General features: G+C 37.9%; 1 protein-coding gene across 3 annotated transcripts in view; it reads right to left on the bottom strand.

Moving 5' to 3' along the window:
* DCC (DCC netrin 1 receptor) overlaps positions 1-21,886 on the bottom strand; it is a 1,087,479-nt gene that overhangs the window by 692,249 nt on the left and 373,344 nt on the right. For all 3 annotated transcript variants that reach the window (XM_034642890.1, XM_034642891.1, XM_034642892.1), the window contains exon 2: positions 6,983-7,303. In XM_034642890.1, coding sequence (XP_034498781.1) covers positions 6,983-7,303 — 321 coding nt within the window. The remainder of the gene's footprint in view (positions 1-6,982; positions 7,304-21,886) is intronic.

Raw genomic sequence — 21,886 nt, 5'->3', positions numbered from 1 at the left:
GGGTGAACATTTTAAAAAAAAAAAAAAAAAAAAATCAAGCTTTTGTATTCCAAAGGGGTCTTCTAGAATGCAAAAGAGTTTTCTGTTACTATCACTGAGTTATTTTAAATATTACTCCTTCATTTTTATTATAGTAGCAGGAAAAATCACACTGTAGCTAGCTTAAGGTTTGAATTTAAAAAAAAAACAAAAAACAGTGCTCTTAAGATAATGATTTTTAGAATGAATAATTAGCTATTTCCATTGTCACATGAATTAGAATTCATAACAAAGAAAAGGAAATGAAAGGTAGGAAGAGTTTTAAAATTTATTTTGTTGATGTTTCTACTATAAAAAGCCCTGTCAAGTTCTCTTTTGTAGTTTTTATAATGTAGAAGATGTCTTTCCACCGTGCATATTTTTCAGGAATATATTTCTATTTTAATTTTATTGCAGAGTTAATTGACTTAGGAAGGAGGAAACTAAAAACCTATTCTTTAAAATGCAATTATTTAAGTAGAGGGTGTGGGAGGATGTGGGTAAGGAGGCATTGGGCAATGTTGGTGATTATCCCAGTTTTATTTAGCAATAAAATTAAAAGAAAATTATAAGATTAGCACGCACACAACAATTACTTATAACACCACATTTCCTTCTTCATATATATATATATATATATATTTTCTCTTTCTCATGTTTTAACCACAAAACAATAGGAACATTTAGCTAACTGGAGATAATTAAGAGCATTAGGAATTATGGAGTCTGAACAATTTATTTTCCTACTTATTGTTTGAAAATAAATACTACCCCTATTGGTTTAAAATAAAAAAGTGTTGCTCTGTAACTGCACCTTCCCAAAATAGAATTTTGAGAGTATTCGAGGGCCTTGGGATACATTTTCCAAGCTGCTTGACCAGATGAACTTGACCTTCTAGACAAGATTCTTAAATTTGTTCCTGTAGAGAAAAGGAATATGAGCATTTTTCTTGCTGTTTCCTTTATATAACATTTGAGTGACCTGAGGCAATGTAGTTTATTCTCCCTTCTCTTAAGACAAGCTCCTTTTTCTGTTTCCTTTTAAGTAAAAACGTAAAGGTCAGATTATCATTTCACAAAATGCTCCATTCAGCTGAGGCGATTCTAGCTTCTCTCACCATAATATGCTTTCACTAATTATTTCATAACTCATTTAAATGGGAGGCATTCTGGAAGGGAATTCACTGCAACAACTCCGCAAGTAACTAATTATTTTTTGTTAACACGGGAATTTTAATTATAATGCCTGTGTTATTTAAAAGCAGTGTGTGACAATTTGCATCTTGAAACATCTACTGTAATAGGGAAGGAAAAAAAAATATGCTCCTGAATGAAATAACAATTCAAGTAAAGGCAATTTAGTCCTTTTATTTCCTTGATTTTCAAGAAACAGAAAAAAAAAATGCAAACTGAGCCTGGATTATAAAACCACTTACAAAGATTAAAAGATAAGAAAAATCTTGCCCCTATAAAGAGTATATATAAGCTTGTTTTTAAAGTTACATGTTCTCTATATTTTAGGAGAGATTTATCATGTGTCATCATTTAATGTACAGCTTTGGTAGCAAAATCTCTCTTTTTAGAAGAAAACAACCAAATCATAGTGTTTTCCCATAGGGAGTTGATATTTTCAAGGGACTATATGGATAAATAAAACCTATTATAATATTATTATTATGACAATGACTGTTAAGTTCCCTTTGTTTATATTTTGGAGAGTTTTATTGGTTAAAAAGTAAATGACTAGGTAGGAATCTATTCACAGTGTCCTTCCATCTACTTGTCAGATTGAGAAGCAAAGTGATAAGGGAATAAGCAGGTACCAGAGTTAGAGAATGTGGGTTCCAGTTTCTGCCTGTATATAGTCACTCCCCTTTTTTTTTTTTTTTAGGTTTGTTCTCTATCAATTTGGGTATCTGTATCACAGAGCTTTTTTGAGCATTATGAGCTAATGCACATGAATATGATGTACAAAGAGGAAAATATTATACAAAAGTCAGCGGTTTTAATAGTCAAGATGTAAATGCTTAAAAATTAACAAAAGAAGAATCTACCTGGATGCAAATGTTCTATGATGTATCTTGCAATCAGCGTCCCTTTACCTGAGGAGAACGAGCGGATCCCACTGCATGCCGAAGAGAGTAAATACAAGGAGAGGTCGCACTTAGGTTCCACCTGTGATCCTTGTAGCCCTGCAGGGGAGGTGGGTGGGCAAGGAGGGGGTGGTTGGGCAGGCATGTTGGGTGGCGGATGGGCGGTGGTGGTGTCAGGGAAAATATACAAGATGGTGCTCTCGCGATTATTCAGAGGCGCTCTGCAGTGATTTGGTTTTCTTATACACTGGCATTGACTTCCTCTCCCCCAGAAGAGAGGGGGTTATGATAAACCCTCAGTCTAGACTGACTCACTCCAGTGAACTCAGCTTCAGTGCATCTTTTTCAGTTGGAAGGACATTAAGGAGGCTCTGTCGAGAAGACGGCCAGGCGTCTTTTTCTGAAATGGTAACAGCAGTTGCATGATCTGGAACTCCTGGTCTGACCAGTACAGATTATACTGGCTTCGTGCACAGAGCATGAGATCACATTGTGAAAAGTGAATCTTGTAGTCAAACAGGTTTCGGCACAGCTTGCCAACAAACTGCACAGATGCAACTTTTTATAAACTCAATTCGGGCTTGCCAGCGTGTGCTTGTAGATTGCAAAAGCAGATATCTGATCCAAGATGACAATATTTATAGCTCACGATTTGTAGCCTATATTTCTTTCTCTCCCGACCCCTCCAAAAATGTTCTGTAACATCACAAGGAATAGTCAAAGGTGTCATTTCCTAATAATACTAATTGTAATAACATCATCGTATCCATTTTTAGGTCTATCTGTACTATTACTGCCGTCATGGAATAAGAATCTACTCTGTGCCAGGGCTTTACGTGCTAAATGTTATTTAAAAGCCAGAACATCCTTAGGAGGTAGGTTATTTATGTCGATTTTATGGACGAGAATCCAGAGGCTCAGAAAGCCGGCAACATCTGGAGTAGGGAAAATGTCCTTGGCCAGATGCACACTCATCTTGATGTTACGGATTTCAGAAGGAATGAGGAATGGGCACGTGCCTTTATTTTTTTAAGTAGCATATGGCTATTCCAGCACAGTCCACCTTATACTTCCAAAGTCCTCAAGAGTTAAGTAATTTATAGATCACTGAGATATAAATCAAATTATTCCAATAATTTATCAACTACTGAGATATAAATAAAATTATTCCAACTCTCTCCATCAAGTAGTTAAGTTTAATCTCATCAAGTTCAAAAAAAAAAACATAAAAAAGAGAGAGAGAGAGAGAGAAGTCCAGGAGGAAGAGGAAAACAAAGACGACATTGACAGTGTAGGAGCCAAGGACAAGCTGCCCCAACATGGACCACTTTGGCATGAAGATTATTCTGAGCCATAAGCAATAGAGACCCTATGGGCTCAAGAGAAAATTTTGCCCCTCCCTTAACTATATAGAGTAATCTAAATTGGAGGCCTTTCCCAGAACAAGGGTTATCAGAGGAAATAAATTTTATTTGAAAATTTCTGCCATCCATATGGCAGGGCAAACCTCTAACTACCAAACTTCTGTTCGTCTTCTTATTGCCCTGTGAAGTACATTCCTTTCCTCTGAAATCCCAGATCCCTACCCTACTCCTTATTTCAGAATGACATATGTACCTCATTTTGTCTGAGTGTCTTTGGGATTTCCATGTCTGGGGGATTCCCTGTATGCATGTTATTAAATTCTATTTTCTCCTGTTAATCTGTTTTATGTCAATTTTATTCTTAGTCCAGTTAGATGGACCCTTAAAAGGGACAGAAATTCTTACTCCCCGACAATGGAAACCTCCCCATCTATGGCATAAAGCTCCATGTGTTCACTGGCAAAACAAATATCTAATGAATAACTACTAAATACGCCCAACACTCTGACAGGTACAGAGCAGAGAAGGGAAGGAGAAGCTTTGCAGATAAAGTCTGGCTCTGCTTCTCTCTTTAAAAGTCTCAATCTAGACGGCTAAACAGAAATATCCGTATCAGAGAAATACTGCACCATTTTAGACTAGAGCTAACTGGATACAAATAAAATTCCCAAGTTTCAGCCAGTACAGGCCAAGCTGCTTACAAATGAAGTAATAGCCCTTACTGATAGAACTCGCAATTATCAGGAATACCAATAGTCAACAGCTTGTTACACTCAGACTTTTTTTTAAAGATAGAGGGAGATAAAGGGGGGGAGGGGCAAAGGGAGGGGTGGAGAGAGAATCCTAAGCAGGCTCCATGCCCAGCACTCAGGGCTCCATCTCACAACCCTGAGGTCATGACCTGAGCTGAAATCAAGAGTGGGAAGCTCAACCAACCGAGTCACACAGGTGCCCCATACTGAGACTTTTAATAAGACATTGGATGGGATGGTAGCCCTTCGTTTATCTTTCCTACTCCCCCTCCCACTTCAGCTAAATGTGCACTTAGGTTTAAGAGTTTGAAGAACATGTGAGAAGTTCCTATAAAATAGGAATGAACGGTGCATGGCAAGATCACGGCATGAAATGCTCTGATTGATTAAAGACAGATTGCACTTGCCACATTTCTTTTTCTCAAAGGACACTTGGAGAAAGCAAAAATGGAAGAGAGGCATTATTATTTTAAATGGACTCTACACCACACTTGACGGTACAAAACAGGGTTTTTTTGTTTTTTGGGGTTTTTTGTTTTTTCACTCAAGCAAAGCTGACTGTTACCTTTTAGCGGTGACTGGTTTATTGACTGCTAATGCTTTAAAAATGAGATTAAATCAGGCCCATGGTCTTTATTACAAGGAAGATATATGCCCCTTGTGCATTCCAGTGGTTTGGCAATCTTAACCTCAACAGACATAACATTGATGTATGCTGTGTTGCCAAACAGCATGGTAAGTGTTTAAAATGCTGTGAACAGCCTTATTGCCTTGAAATGATACAATCTAATATTAGATTGTAACTCAGTGACTGGATCTGCCAGCCCATCCTTCTACAGAATAGGAAAGTTGAAGCCACTTTGTTTTAATAGCTCACAGGGAAGGGATCGTTCTTCATTTCACCATTGAAACAGAGCAGGTAAAAGTGAATCTAGATTGCAGGGAAACTGAAACCACACCAATCAGGTCATTTTCATTAACAGCACACATGCACTGGATGAGAATAGGGTGTCGCAACGCCAGCCTAGCTCATTTAAATCGGCAGAAGTACCTTAGCAGCATGGGTGACGGATGGGTGGGATCTGAGAGTCCAGAAATTCTGACACTAGAGAAAATCAAATTGCACCCTTTCCACTTCACTTGGAATATTCTGGGAAAGCAGATTTTACCTTAATCCCCAGCTCTACTTCCTTTTAATCAATCATAATTAACATAGACTTTCAGTCCTCTCTACACTTTATGCTCATCAATCAAATTCCAGACACCCATCACTCAAAGGACCCAGGGGGCTGACAGCCTTGGTTTGCATGATCAGAATGCCACCTCACGTGTTTCCGGAGTAAAGAGGACTTTCTGCAACCGTGCTTTGGTCTGTCATTGCTAAAGCAGGCAGGGTACTGCCAGGTGGGTTAACCAACCATCCTAGTTTTACTTGAGACTGGGGGCTTGGTTCTTAGGGCATGGCACTTGTAAATGCTAAAACCAGGTCTGTCCTGCTTAAAGCGGGATGGTTGGCCCCTGTGTGTCTAGGTGAGGACCTGGCCCACCAAGACATCTTTGGTCAGGCACAGTCTGGTTTGTGATACTCTTTTGTGGCATGAAACTGGATTTCTGGACTGAGCGTGTATCAATAAAATCTAATTTTTTATGCTGTCACCTGACAAGAACATCTCTTGCAGATTTGAACTTCCTCACACCCTCAGTAGAAGAATGTGTGCTGGACTGATGGTCCTGTCCAATTGTCCTAGCACGTGTTATTGCTGAAAAGGAGTTTTTATTCTTATCAGTATTCTAGACTTTAGACAAAATGGGACCTGGGAAAAGAAGCCCATATCAAATGGTTGCCCTACTGGTTTAATTATGTAGTGAGAACTAAAGATTAAGTTTGAAAGCAACCCTTCAAACCTGTTTACCCATTTGAAAGCTTAAACTTACTTCAAGTTGGATCCATTTGCCTTGCATTGTATCCCATGTCAAAATAATAATTTTTAAAAAGCCCACTTTGAGCCAAATCATTACAGAAACAAATAAAACTAGTCTTCTACTTGCATGTCCAACAATTCAGGGGCCAAAATAATCACAATCATAATCACAATCATAATTATTAAGCTGCTCTCTAACCAAATTAAGTGGGGCAGAGAGCATAATATCCATGGATTCCAGAACATCTTATACTATTTTTTTCAGGGCCTATACCACTTGAAAATATTCAGATGGAAAGGAAAAACTATTGATCTTATTACTTAATTATTGAGTCAACATATTACCAAGCATATTTGGATGCACGACTGCAAATTTTTATTTCTCTATTTGGAAATCTATATATTGAAGTTCAAGCCATTATAATTAAAATAAAATTCACTGCTCTGACGGCAAAAAGTAAAAATAAAAAAGCTCTACAAAATTTCAGCATTAGTGATTCTGTAAAATGAAATTAATTAGGAAATCATTTTTTCTAATATTTTTCAGCTAATGAAAAGCCCTCCCCCCAGACACAGGTAGTACATCAACTTGAGGCAGTCTTTGTTTCTAAAATTTTCATAATGCTACGTTAGTTGTTGAGATCCTTCTACTGTTTTCCAAGCAATTAAGGAAAAAGTAAGTCAAAACCATGAGGGAATTTGTATATATCTTTTTTACATTGTTCCCTTATCTTAAAAATGGTACTGTTTCTGCAAAGATGATTTTCTTATCCCCCAAAAAGGAATAAGAAGAGGTGAAGAAGGAAGAGGAGAAAAAGGAAGAATCCACTTACCTGCTATTGCAACTTTCGCTGTCCGACTAATAATTGACCCAGAATCTCCTACGGTTGCCTCACATTGGTAAAGTCCTTCATCTGGCTTATGGTGCCTGGAGTGAAGTATGTTTTGTATCAACAGAGAGCCATTTGGAAGTTGCTGCTTCCTTTCATCCATCCCCAAGGCCAGGTGGACGCCATCTTTCTTCCACTTGATAACCGGCACTCCTCGGTCAGACTCAGCAGAGCAGTTCAGGAGGATACTCCCTCCCCGCATGGTGACAGCATCAGAAGGCTCTGACAGGAAGCGCAGTGATGTGAAAGGCTTAATCTGGAAGCCTGTAACAAGAAAGCATAGGAAAATAAATATGTTCACTTATTCAAAGAGATCACAGGCTTTTATTCCCTGCCTCTTCTTTACAAAACTTTTTCAAAAAAGTGGGGGCCTTTGAAAAATATCAAAGAGTAAATGATATTCTGTTAAAGGAACAAAAAAAAGAAGTGCCCAATTGAGCTAACCAAATTAATGAAACAATTGACCCAAAAAGTAATAGTATGAGAAATTAAAAATCAATAAAAATCTAGACATGGCCATTGTCACTTATAAGTCAATGCTTAAAAACATAGAAAAAAACTAATATTTTCCAAATAAAACTAGATATCTTAAAGTAACAATGGTTAGTAGTGGAGCAGTAGAAGCAGTGTCCCTAGGATTTGGGAGATTTTTTCTACCTCTGCATTTTGATTATAGCCCCCATTAATTTTTTGAAAAAAAATCTGCTCAGGCATGGTGTTTCATTAACAGCAACAACAACAAAAATCAACTCTGAATACTGTAGGGAAAGTTATTCGGAACAAAGCTCTGGTGAATTTTAAAATAGGTAAGAAATCCCCACTTGCAGAAGCAAGTCAATAATGTTACTACCTAAAATCACAAATCCCTGAAGTGTCTTAATTTCCATCTGAATGTTGTTCATGATCCAGGAAATCTAAGTGAATATTATATTGTATTCGGTCTCTCTCTCTCTCTCTCTCTTTTTTTCCTTTATAAACATAAATGAACATAAGAAATCAACAGGAGGAAGAGAAAGTCATTTAAGAATCCTGAGGGGGTGAAACAAGTATAATTAGTTAAAATATATTATATTCAGGGCTCACAACATAGCATTTAGCAGAATGCTTGGTTGTTGAATCATAGGCTTTGGCAAGGTTTTTGGAGGTCATTGGGCTCACGCTTTGCTCAAAGAGGTGTATGCCTAAATAATTTGGGTCGAATTACTTTTAATTTCACTTTTAACCATCTCTGGGTCTTGGTATTCTACAATGGCTCTTGGTACCTTGTTTTTAATATTTCATTGTTCTTAGAATATAACTGAATTTTCTTGTTTCTGTTTAATCTCATATTTTTTCCTGAATTACATTGTGTGAAAATACAGAGGAGATGGACATTTCTTTTTAAGAGCCCTTTATTCTTCTGAAGCATTTAATTTCTTTAAAAATACCACCTAAATTATGTTTTAGCCTTCATGTATTTCAGGATAACAACCCCAATTTCATTGGCTTCCTTAATTTTTCTGTAATGGAAACAATTTTGTACATATGTGTACTTTGTGTAAACTTTCTAGTTTTCTGTCATTTAAAAGGCAGGCATGTAAATTGCCATTATCAATATTCTCATGAAGGACTGATCCATACTAGCTCCAATGCACAGATTCTTTCTTAATTTTGTATATACCCACTTTCCAGTGAAGATAAGAGCTGGACAGTTTCTCACTGTTCCTCTGTAATGTTACCTGTCATACTCGATTTTTCTAAGCCTTCTATTTGAAATCTTTTACTTTTGCTCCTCTGTTGAACTTCCCCAGTAACCCGCATCATTTGTCATCATACACTCATTTCATCCAATGAGACCGTTCACTCAAAGAAAGCGGCCGAAACTTTGCTCAAATTAATATAAATTATAAAATAGTAGTAAGCATTTAAGTCTACCATAAGTAATATTGGTAAAAATCTCAAAAGATACAGCCTAGCCCCCTCACTGCCCAGTAAGCTCCTCCTCCCCCTCCCCCAAATCATTTTAGTGTAGCCAACTTACTTTTTACTACCTATTCTAGTGGGAAGTATATCAAATTGGGGGTCTGGGTATTTAGCTCTTGGTCCTGGCACTTTTAAAGATCCATGACTCAAACACGTCTTTCAAGTCCTCAAAATCTCAGTTCCTTCATCTGTAAAATGAAGGCATTGAACTAAACAATCTCTAAATTCAACATCTAGTTTGGAAACTTTCAGAACTAGTATGGGTTGAAGGCATCCATCAGGTGAATCCTGCTCTGAACTTACTGAGATGCAGACTCATGTTGCTGTAAATGACTTCTCCATGTGTATGGTACCCTCCTTGACAAGAACAGAAACACAAGTCAGTGAACACCTAGCTTGAGATACCGAGGATGGGAAAGCAGAAAGAAGTTCCAATGTCCTTGAATGTCAAGATATTTCACTAGAGTAATACCTGCAATTTCCATACAAGTGGCATTAATAGGGTAGAAATAAATTTAGAATTCAAGACCAGGCACCTATATTAAAAAGCATTTATTGCTTTTTGGTTCTTCCTGGGGCCTATATTTTAAACAACAACCTCATATTGGACACCTTATTCGTGTCACAGAACACATAATACATTGAATGCAGCTGTTTACGACAGCATGTTAATGAGTATATGTGCCCATTATCACAAATAAATAATTCACTGAATCTGAAACACGGAGTTTATGACAGCTTTCAGTGCTGTGAGTACATAATTTAAGAAAGTTAAATAAAGATTAACTTTTCTTCAAAACGTCTATCCTTGCATTTTGCTGGCAATTTGAGCTTCTGTACTCCTTATAACAATTACATTTTTAATACATTGCTGTGGAATACAGGTATCTCACTGCTTTAAGTAACTTGCATGAGTCACTTAGTTTTTAAAAAAGATGGACTCAAGCCAATAGACTCTGTTGAGAAGCAATACATCTGTCTCCAATGTTCCTCTTTTCAAAGTTCCAGTCTATGTAGCCATAAGCTGCTTCCACTCCCTTGGGAGGTATTTTACATGGGCTTAAGAGATGCCCCCCTAACACAGTACACTGACTTCAATTTAGATTGCCCCTCTCCCTCTTCTCTTAGGGTACTAGTTCCCCCTGGAGGTATTTTGCCAACAAGTATATCATATTTTAATATGAAATCATTTTGATCCAATTGTTTCATCCAAGAATCCCCATCTGAAATCAACTACACTGATCTAATGTTTGAACAGAGAAAGATAGATGATAAAACCGAAGAAGACGAAGAAGTAGAAATCACTTTTGGAGCCTGTGGCTCGAAAAGTTGTGGCTGGAATTTGGGCAGGCAGAGTTGGATGGGGGACAGATACCCTGGGAAATGAGGGAAAGAAATGCTCAGAAAGCCACAGAAGAATGCTTTTGAAGAGTCAACAAGGAACTACCTACTTTATAATTTTACAGAGGATTTTACAGTAGAATGACTATGGTGGGGATTTCATCCAGAAGAAAGCCAACTGGAGAAATTTTTGTTTGTTTTGGTTTGGGTTGATTTTTAAGATGCTGGTGATCATTCTGTTGAACCTTTCTTTATATAGTAACATTTCTCCATCTTGCTTCAGAAAAGAAGTGATCTTTTGGCCTGCTATAAAATTACATAATTAATTATACTTTGGAGAAATATATTTGAGAGTACCTAAATACCATCCACTAAGAAATCTGAGTGTTTGAGTCTGATAGCAGAGTTCATGATTAGAATGAGTGAGTCTCAGGGCCTCTTCTCCCTCCAAGTGTTGGCTTGGGAAGATCTCTAGATCTTCTCTGGGTAGGAATTAGGCATAGAACCATAGATTCATTTAACCAATTGGTCTTTTCTTAATTGTGTCAGTATGAGAAAAAATAATATAGTGTCATAGTGTTCTTGGACATGATTCTTTATTTTCATCTTCTTCTGAAAAACTGTATTTTTTTAAAGATTTTATTTATTTATTTGACAGAGATAGAGACAGCCAGTGAGAGAGGAAACACAGGCAGGGGGAGTGGGAGAGGAAGAAGTAGGCTCCCAGTGGAGGAGCCCAATGTGGGGCTCGATCCCAGGACTCTGGGATCACGCCCTGAGCCGAAGGCAGATGCTTAACGACTGAGCCACCCAGGCGCCACCTGAAAGACTGTATTTTATAAGCACATAATAACACATCAAATCCCTCAATGTTTTTCCAATATAGATATAGAGGAGGGCTGAGGGGTACCCAAAGGAGAAATACCAACATTTATTTGCTTTGGCTTTGTCAGAAATAAATAAACATCAGAAATAACACTGTCAAGGCTGTTCAAAATTTATACTGAGTATCTAGAGATAGAAAAGATCTGTAATGTATTTTAGAAACTCACCCAAATAATCAAACAAATAGTAAAACTCTTTCTGTTAGTTTAAGTTCCTTTGTGTATGCCCTCTTTCTCATGTTCTTTTTAATTTCAAAGACCATTCAGTCACAGAGACACACTAACTTAGAATGTTTTTTTTTTAAGTATGACATTTTATCTACAGTATCAAACATTGTTAAGTGTGAAAAATAATGCCTCACGGAGTCAGAAATCCCTTTCCGAGTCCAAAATGTAACAGCTTCTGATTAAAGCAATAAAAGCGAAAAAAAAATGGAATTTATGAAAAACAGCATAAAAGTAAAAAGCAGCTCCTGAAAAGATTTTAAGATTAGACAACGTCGTACAAGTCCCCATAGAACGTGCTATGCAAAATTTTATCTCTTTCAAATTACAAAACTTTCACTTGGGATGCTTGGAGATTCAGATGATCCCCAATTTTTGTAATCAACCCAGAAAACTCTGCCATCTTTATCTCTTCTTAGAAATATATGCTACTGCATCTGCTTTTCCTGCGTTAAGGAAATAGACCTCCACTGAAGGAAAGTAAAATTGTTCTATGAATGGTGGAATACCCTTAAGTCATTAAACACCTATTATAGGTACAATTATAACCCTGGATTTCAGCCCTAACAAAAGTTTATAATGCTTCTGAGGGTTTGGTTTGGAATGTGGAATTTAAAGAGCAGAGAAACCAAAACAAAGTAAAACAAAGCAAAACAAAACAAAAGAATTTAAAAAAACCCTAACTATATGTGACCTTCACTGGGTTTAGGATTTCAAAATATAAATTCTGAAACAGTGATTCTCAAACCAAGGTTCCCAGACTAGCAACTGCAATACTGGGAACTTGTTAGAAATGCACATTCTCAGGCCCCACCCCAGACCTACCTAATCAGTAACTTTGGGGGTACAGTCCCAAAGGGTTTAATTAGCCTCCCAGGGGATTTTCATATTCACCAAATCTTGACAACCGCTTCTCCAAAACATCTGGTAGCCTGACCTAGAGCAAAGGGGTCCTTGTGTTCTTTATACTGTCCTTTTATAATTTTCCATATTTGGGAAATGTACATAATTTGGGTCAATTATTTTTCTAAGTAGGGAGATGAAATTATGGGGGTGATCCAAGAAGGCAATTAGCTGAACACCCTCTCAACACATATTTTATTAACATTTGCAGCACACTTCTCTTTGAAAGGTTAAGGAAAAGTGGAGAAAGGGCCAGGGAAGAGGGTTATTGTTGGCAATACCTCAGCTTTCAACTTCGTAACCAGCACTTCGTCCGGACCCCAAATGACTGTACTCCATTGAGCCAAATTTAAATTCTAGTCTATTAAACATTTAAAGTGCTCCTTGGGATATCCTTGGTTCTTCATATAAGGGGCTGTCAAAAGATTTCCTTTGATCAGCTAGGATAGCTACAATCCTCTCTCAAAAGAAGTTTTGGTAAATATAGTATTCTTTATCAGATTGTACTTCTTTCATTACATTTTATCTCCATGGTATAATTGTAGCCTTTTAAACCACAGGAACGCTGGACACTTGCTTGACTGACCTACGCCTCACTTCAGTTCAGTNGGGGGGGGGGGTACTTGATGTGCTCTATCTAAATGCGAGACTTTAAGGTCAGCCAGCCCAGAGCAAGGCAATGTATCTCACTGAAGGACCAGAACCAATGACCACTGGGGTTTCTATGAAGTGTCGGTGCTTTTTTTCTACTTTGATAAGAGACAAAGTAAAAATAATTGTCAAAAGATGTGGTTGTATTTTTTTTAAAAATTGTGTACCTTCCAGTCTTTGGTAAAGGCTAGCATATTTTGAAGCTGTGCAACTTCAAGACAATTTTTATCACTAACAGATGGGAATTAAAAGTGAATTAGATGTTGTGGAATTTATTTCTTAATTTAAGTAATGCAAAGGAAGACTTGCCAGGAAGAAATACGGTACATTTTGCTATGGCAATGTGTTAAGTATCATTAAAATGTAGGGAGGCTATGGATGAAAATTTAAATTAAAAAGTTTAAAGGACACTTCAAGTTCCTCCCCCATTACAGTTGCCAGATTTAGCAAGTAAAAATTAAAGATATCAGTTATATTTGAATACAGGTAAACAACAAATAATGTTTTCATATAAATATGTCCTAAATACTTCTATTAAATAAATACTGCATAGGGCATACTTATACGAAAACATTATCTGTTGCTTACTCAAAATTCACATTTAACTGGGCATCCTGTATTTTCGTATCCCCATGAATTCACTTCCTTGCAATCATGGCAAAACTAACCAAATAGTATATGAACTCATCCTATTCCGCTCAGTTCTCACATCTCTGAAGAGAAGAGTGAACTCTTGGAAAGCTACCATGATTGAATCAGGAAAAGTGATTTTCGTGTCAGGACGTTTGCTGACCTAGACCAAAACCACCAAATATCCATGGAGAAAGGTTGTTGAACTCGATTTGTTCTTGACACAGTGATTCTTCTTTTCTCTTCCCTTTGCAAGACAGGGAGCAAAACTCAGAAATATAAATACAGGATTCGAAGTGCATGAAGCAACCGTCCCAGCAGAAATTGCTTAGTGAGCCCACACAGAGGCTCCACATCACACATGCTGAGCACCTGGCATCCTCCACAAGGCAGAGGAAGCTTTGCTAAGATCTCAGGTTTTTATAGGGTGAGAAGTGTGTGCCCCAGGCAGCTGTCTGAGTGTCCTCTGGCTAAATCCAATAGTAAAGAGAAACGATAAGGGCCAAGATAGAGTGGGAGAGTAGCTTCCTCATCCCTTCGCTGCTTTAAGAGCTAAATCTCTAAACCACAGCTTGATTTTGCTGTGTGATACTGGGCAAACTGTAATGGGATTTTTTTTTTTTTCAGCTCAACAGGTAACACAGTCTGACATCTAGGTTATCATTCCCTTGGCTTCATGCAAAATGAACACTTAAAAGAGAAACTTTGATGTGCTGCTTAATCTGCCCTGGGTTTGAACCTTTAACCCCCCCTCGTTTTGGTTAAATGTAAGCTGGCTTTCCCAACCCTTGTGTTTTCATCAGTCTTTCTCAAAGTAGAGGGATGGACAGCTTTTCACGAAGGCACAACTGTCAACGAGAATAATAAGGAAGACTATTCAGAGTATTTAGAAAAAGTGCCAGTTACTGGGCAACGAGCGCATAGGAATATCTCCATCCAGATGACAGTGAAGAGTGGGCAAGCTTTGAAGATGCCATTGATTTTGAGGGGACTAATGGACTTTTAATCAAGTTACTTACATTTACTGTACACAAACAAGCAAATGTGAACACAAAACCAAATACAATAATTGCCTATAATCCTGTTCACTTGGTGAAAGCCACTGTTAAAAGTTTATGTGCATTTCCTTCTGAGAAATGATTCATTTTTTGATTCATAGTGATTTGCTTTATTATTCACATGGTTGTAATAATATTTGAGAGAAAGAGAGACAGAGGCAGAGGGAGCGAGACCACTCACTCATAAGAGTGTGCACACACCCTGGTCTCTCTTTCTTATAAGGCTTCTAATCTCATCATGGGGGCTCCACCCTCATGACCTCAAATAAACCCAATTACCTCTCAAAGGCTCTACCTCTACATACACACTGGGGGTTAGGGCTTCAACATACGAATTCTGGGGGAATACAAACATTTAGTCCATAACAAACATAGACCAGGTGTCTAGGGGAAGAACTCTGTATGGAGAGTGAAGGGCCTGTGCTAAGGTCCTGAGGTGTGACCGGGCTTTCCCAGGAACAGTAGGGAGACCTACAGGACAGGACTGATCAGTCTGAGAAGAAGAGTTCAAGGACATTAGGTTGAGAGGTCACTGGGAGGTCTGTAGGACCTTGTAAGCAAGCAAAAGAACTTTATTTTAACTCTGACAAATGATGGAAGCCTTTTGACCAAAAAGTGAAAAGGTCCGACTTATGTTATAAAGCAGTAGCTTTCATTCGGGAAAGACTTTGCCCCCAGGAGACATCTGGCAAATGTCCGGACACATTTTTGGTTGTCACAACTGGGAAGGTGCTATTGACATCTAGTGGGGAGAGGCCAGGGATGCTGTTACATAGACTACAGTGCACAGGGCAGCCCCTCACAAGAGAGAATACTCCAGTCCCAAACATCACTATGTTAAGGATGAGAAACCCTACTGCAAAAGGTCACCCAGGTTGCTGTGTTGAGAACAGGGGTCATTAGAAGGCGGGAAACAGGTCAGCAAGTTACTTCCAACACCCAGGTGAGAAATGATGGGACTTAGATGAAAACCCTGCAATGGAAGTGGTAAGAAATGGTCAGATTCGGGATCCATATTGAAGGTAGAGTCATGGGGTTGTTGAGGGATTAAATGTGCATTGTTAAAAAAAAAAAAGTCCCAGATGACTCCACGTAGATCAATGGAGCAATTTATGCAATTTATATGCAAAAAAAGGCTACTGTCTGTTGCAAAAGAAAGCTCTTAGCACAAGGGGTCAGGAGACCTGAGTTCTTTGTCTAATTCTGTCACTCACCAAGCCTGGGCCACACCACTGGGAATAGATGTACTCATTAACAGAACAAGGACGTTGGACTAGCTAACTTCTAGGTGTCTTCAGCTCTAATATTAAGCAGTTTATGAGTTCATACCTATTAACTTTGCTACTTACAAAAAATTTACTCTTAAGGAGAAAATTTGTTATATGAAGAAATTTGCTATAATCACCCTGTGATCAGTTTATCACAGACTTATATGAGTCCACAAAGAGGTGCAGTTACTGAAGGTGTCAAGAGACCAACAACCACCCACCTCATTATCCATAAACAGAGGGAGAGTCTAATCTTTTCCCTTGAAGATAAAAGACTGCAGAGGTCACTCCACCGACAAAGCACGGCAGCTTTATTATGATTCATGAGAAATGAAGTATTCATCTTGTGGAAACTGCTGTTACAAATATAAAGGATTAATTCCATAAAGGTCTGACAGGTCCAGAGAAAGCCTTAAAAATTCAGCAAACCTCATGGTTGACACTGCGGTATAAAGTCTGATGTGGGGACCCATACTGATAAAACATTTGTGTTATAATGAGTCCCATTTTCTCAAAACAGAGGCCAAACAGTGGGTTTCATTAAAATGCTGTCATTCATTTTGTTGTGATATTTACTCTATCCTGTCTCAGCAGAAAAGTGATATTTTCCTGCTTAGTCCACGAATGACATCAAGAAGGAAAACCTATAATGATAAGAGAAATATCAACTTTGGAACTGAGAGCCAATGAGCTTTAAAACATTCAGGTCAGTGTTTATTAAACACTGTATGTTATTAACTGGTGATTCAAGGCTAATGGGACATGACTTGGGGAGTAAGGATGAAGTTTCTTAGGAAGATCAGAACCATAAGGGGATTTCTGAACCCTAAATATGTAACATATGTGTGATCTACGTGAACTTCCACGATGAAGGAACTATTTATGTGTCCCTCACCTAAAGGAACACATGAAGATGAAGAAACGAGTGTGTTTCTTACCTAAAAAAAAGGGCTTATTGCATGAATGAATTAGTTGTTGCAATTTCCTGAAATGTTCTAATTAGAGCCTTCCCTAGAATCCAGTAGTTATTACCTTGGACCTGCCATACTACCAGGAGAGGGCCAGTATTGCTGGTTCTCTGTGCCTGCACAGTGGTTCAGGGTTGAACATGGGGGCCATGGAATGACTGACCTTTCCATTTCAATATTTCAAAAAATGCATTATTCAAATGCATAAAATCAAGTTGATACCTGCATGTCCAGAACATGACTCCTGGATAGAATCTTTAAACTTCTGTAGACTGAATCTTTCAGACATCCTTCGCTTGCCAAGCCCTACTACAGAACCAAACAAAGCGCAGGACAAAGACTTCTCTAGGAGGTATATTCATTACAAGTGACTCTCAGCTGACTTGATTTCCAATACGGCGTGTCTTCCAATAATATCTTAGAACTAGTTCTAAATCTTAAGCCAATTAAGTAATAAACACTAATTCTCATCAGGTTCCCATTTTACAACATGTAAAAGTTAGACACAGTCCTCACAGAGATGGGAAGTCACACTGAATAGGACTGACTGTTCTAGCACTTGGAGAGATAATACTTTATTCTACTTCCCTTGAGGCCCTACTCTTTCTATCACATAGCATATTCATAAGAACTTCTTCCTTATTCTACCGAAAACTTCAAGGAAGCAGAAATATATTGTATTTGTTTATCTCACACAACCCTTAGTAGTCTTTACCTATCTCAGAGGTATTTAATAAATATTTATTGAATAAACTTGCATAAACAAAAACATGAATAATTTATGAAAATTCCTTAAATCGGTAAAAGAATCTTAACATACATGACCTAATTCTCCTAAGTTGGCTGTGAATGACAGAGATTACTTGATAGGACTGCTAATAAAACCAAAATCAATATCTGTACTGATAACATTTCCCTGCATATTCAGAGGCAAAGTTGGCCAACTTTTTCTGGCAAGAGCCAGAGGGTACACGGTTTTCAGCTTCCTGGGCCAAGAGGCAACCCTGAGGATATTATATAGAAACTTACATGATGATTCAACAGGTAACTAGTGAAAAATGTATACTCCGTTATTAAACAAACAACAAACAAAAACAAGCAGAGGGCTGAGTCTGGTCCTGTCTCAGGCTGTAGTCCTCGACCCCTTTTCTGGGAAGATGATACTGTTGATTCATAGTTACCAGAGATTCAAGCCTGGAGCTGCCACCTTGTGCTGAACTCACTACTTTCACTGCATTCTTCTTGGCAATGGATTTACCATTTATAAGAGCTTTAACAAGAATATCCAGTCTATAGGCTGTGCACACAGATGAACTTTTCATTATACTCATTCATTCACTCACACATATTATTAAACATCTATTAAATGCCTATGTAGCTCTCCAGCTACCTTATTCCTTCCAACAGCCCTCCAGTTCAGACCCTTTATACATCCCCTCTTTTCCTCCCTCCCCCTGTTGCCTAATGTCCCTGCAGCCGGCTGTACCTATTCCAGACTTAGCAGGCAGAATTGAGGAATTCTGTGGAAAATATATTTTTATAATTGCTGATGATATATAAAACGCATGCTGTTATCATATCATCATTTACTAAAAAGCCATAGAGAAAGGCAAAACAGCTTTGTTAGTTTTTTTCATCTTGCTTGAATAAGTATTCAAGGTAAAGGGAAAAGCTCTTTCTTTGTTTCCTTATTGCAGTTAAGCCAGTAGAGTGCAGCCCACTACTGCCCCAGTACAGTTGAGTTTTTCATTGGCTTTAAAAAGGCTACAAAATTTCAGTTATACTTGATGAATAAATCCTGGAAATCTACCATATACCACAGTGCCTACAGTTAACAATATTGTATTGTATACCTAAGCATTTGCTAAGAGGCCATATCTTAAGTGTTTTTACTCACAAAAAATTTTAAAAAATAAAAAAGAGGGTGACAGGATATTTTCGGAGGTGTTAGCTATGTTTATGGCATTGATGGTGGGGACGGCTACACAGGTTGATGCTTATCTCCAAACTCATCTAGTGTATATTAAATATGCACAGCTTTTTGTATATCAAGCATGCCTCAGTAAAGTGGCTTTAAAAGCAGTAAAAGATGTCTACATAATTCAGAGCTAGGGAACTGTCATAGTGTCACCAACAGTAACTTGTGGGTTCCTGTGGTTGTTTAACTGCTTTTTACCATTCTTGGATAAGCTTCTATCCAATTACTTTTCATATATTTATCTTATTTGACCTTTAACAAATTTCTTTCATATTGTCACTAATTTAAAAAAAAAATCATAAGAACCAAAGCAATGATAGTCTATGCCACCATTTAGAAATAGTAAAAACCTAAAATTTATCTAAATAATAAACAGCAGTTTCCCTGGAATGATAGAAACTGTAAATCCATTAAAGGTCCAAGTGTTATTATAAAACACTCAAAAGTAAATTTATACACAACTCTCAGCTGAAAAGCAAAACCAAGAGCAGAAAATGGGCTGAGTTTACGGAGTGTAGCACACTGGTCTCCATCTCAAATGGGGGCTCCCCCATAATTCATCAGCTGTAGACACTTTCTCCCCAATATGCAGAATCCCAGACAAATACATCTGCTTCCTTTTTTATTCTGCCCCTCTTATGGGTTCTTTCCTAATGTCCTCAGATCTTTTATCCTCACAGTAATTCCAGTTCAGAAAAGCCAGGGACTTATTAGATGTCACTGGAACATAAAAGGGGGTTACTCTATGTTATATAACATTTTGATTTGTATGCTATATGCCAGGACTGTAATTTTATTTATTTTTTTAAAGATTTTATTTTTTTATTTGAGAGAGAGCCCAGGAGCATGAGAAGGCGGGAGGGTCAGAGGGAGAGGGTGAAGCAGACCCCCCACTGAGCAGGGAACCTGACAACACCTGCTGGATCCCAGGACCCCAGGATCATGCCCTGAGCCAAGGCAGAAGCTTAACTGACTGAGCCATCCAGGTGCCCCAAGACTGTAATTTTAAAAGCCATAATTATTATACATGCTAAATCATATCGGCAAACATGTTACTATCTTTTTAGCATAATTAAAAAATGAAATCTCTTACTATTCCAATCCTTTTTTTCTCTCCACTTAAAAAAATATATATGAAAAACACATCCTTGCTATTGTGTATCCAGGGGAATGAGTGATACAGACATGAAAAGAACTGATAACAATCAAAGTCACTTACATACAGCCAGATCCACTCTCTCGTGCATAGGCTGGTCTGGGAATCGGGGCTGGGCTTATTCACCATTTCAATCATAGGTTAGTGTTGCATTAAGACTTGTTGAAGGTTTGCACTGTGGCTTACAAGCACTGTATTCTTTCTCTGTTTATTTTTTTCTTATATTTCTAGTAACATACCTAGAATTTACATGGCAGCCTCATTTGACCCTTTAAGCAGGAAGAGATTGTTAACTTTATTTTGCAGGCAAGAAAAAAATGTTGAGAGGAGAATTATCTTGACCAAGGTCACATGGCTCAGAAAATCTAGCTCTTTGTCTTAATTCAATTTAGGACTCCTTCTTTCTGCTTTTTACCCAAACCCTTTCTTTTCTCAAACTCTGTAAGAGTAGAATACATAGCCAAGTAGGGCCAAACCAGCTCAGAAGAGGAACAGACAAAAGCATATGGTATTAATTGAAATATTTGATACAGACTGTGCCTAAGCTACATTATTTCAGGAAATCTGTCAAACAGGGTTTAGGCACTGAAATCTTTTGGACATGTGACTGTGTAACCTGGGAAGGGGGATAAAGTGAATGATTCTGTGATACCCAAAATCACTTGGTGTAAAATGGCTCCACCATTTTACACTGAGGAACACACATTAAAAAAAAAACAAAAACAAAAAACAAACAAACAAAAACCCTGAATGGTGTTCATCTCAGGGAAGAAGAATCTCTTACTATCTTTGACATGAACCAAAGGAAAATGACGAAAAATGAATGAACAGTTTGAGCTTCCTTTAGTAATTGCCTTCCACTAGGTCTAAAGTATAGTTCATTGGCTGCAGGACACAACTGTGGCCCCTCACGTATGAGCAAGCAGGATCCAAAGAAGCTCATGGCCAGGTCCACACATTAAAGGAATTTATGGATGTCCGCTTGGGCATCTCCAAAATATAGACACAGTAACACAGCTGGTGAAGGTTTTGAAAGTAGCTTTTAAATGGGATTGATGTTGAACATCAGAGTGTGTCAATCATTTTTACCATCAATGCAAAATAAAGTAAAATGTAACCAAAAAATGTATATAATATGAGGACAGGCTAATTATGACATTTGTGTGTTGTGCTCTTGGCTAATTTCAAGCTAAATCACTGGTGCGATGACTAGATCATCACATAAGATACTTCCGAGACTGAAAGGGGACTCAATTTATAATTACGCCGGGACAATATGTATACATTAGAATTGTTTTAGGCAATTTGTGACGTATGGTCTTCAACCTATCACTATTTTAAAGATGATACAGATGTTCATACTGACACTCTTTTTCAAAATCTGTATTTTTATCTGATAGTGAGAAATCCTGTCAGGCACTAGAAGCATTCAGAATTAATTATATTGAAAATATAGTATATACACTTCTATTTCTGAAATGCATAATAAACTGTCATGCTTTGGGATTTTAGATAAATTTGGAATTAAAGAGAATTATTGCCTCATTCTATTCTAAATGTTGGTTACTCATTAATGGAAACTCCTTTGGGGGAAAAAAAAAGAAAGAAAGAAACTTTTTTGAGTGGGTATAAAAGGCCAGTGTGGGGGCGCCTGGGTGGCACAGCGGTTAAGCGTCTGCCTTCGGCTCAGGGCGTGATCCCGGCGTTATGGGATCGAGCCCCACATCAGGCTCCTCTGCTATGAGCCTGCTTCTTCCTCTCCTACTCCCCCTGCTTATGTTCCCTCTCTCGCTGGCTGTCTCTATCTCTGTCAAATAAATAAA

Source organism: Ailuropoda melanoleuca, chromosome 14, assembly GCF_002007445.2.
Source record: "Ailuropoda melanoleuca isolate Jingjing chromosome 14, ASM200744v2, whole genome shotgun sequence".
Lineage (NCBI taxonomy): Eukaryota > Metazoa > Chordata > Mammalia > Carnivora > Ursidae > Ailuropoda > Ailuropoda melanoleuca.
This window is presented reverse-complemented; position numbering and strand designations above follow the sequence as displayed.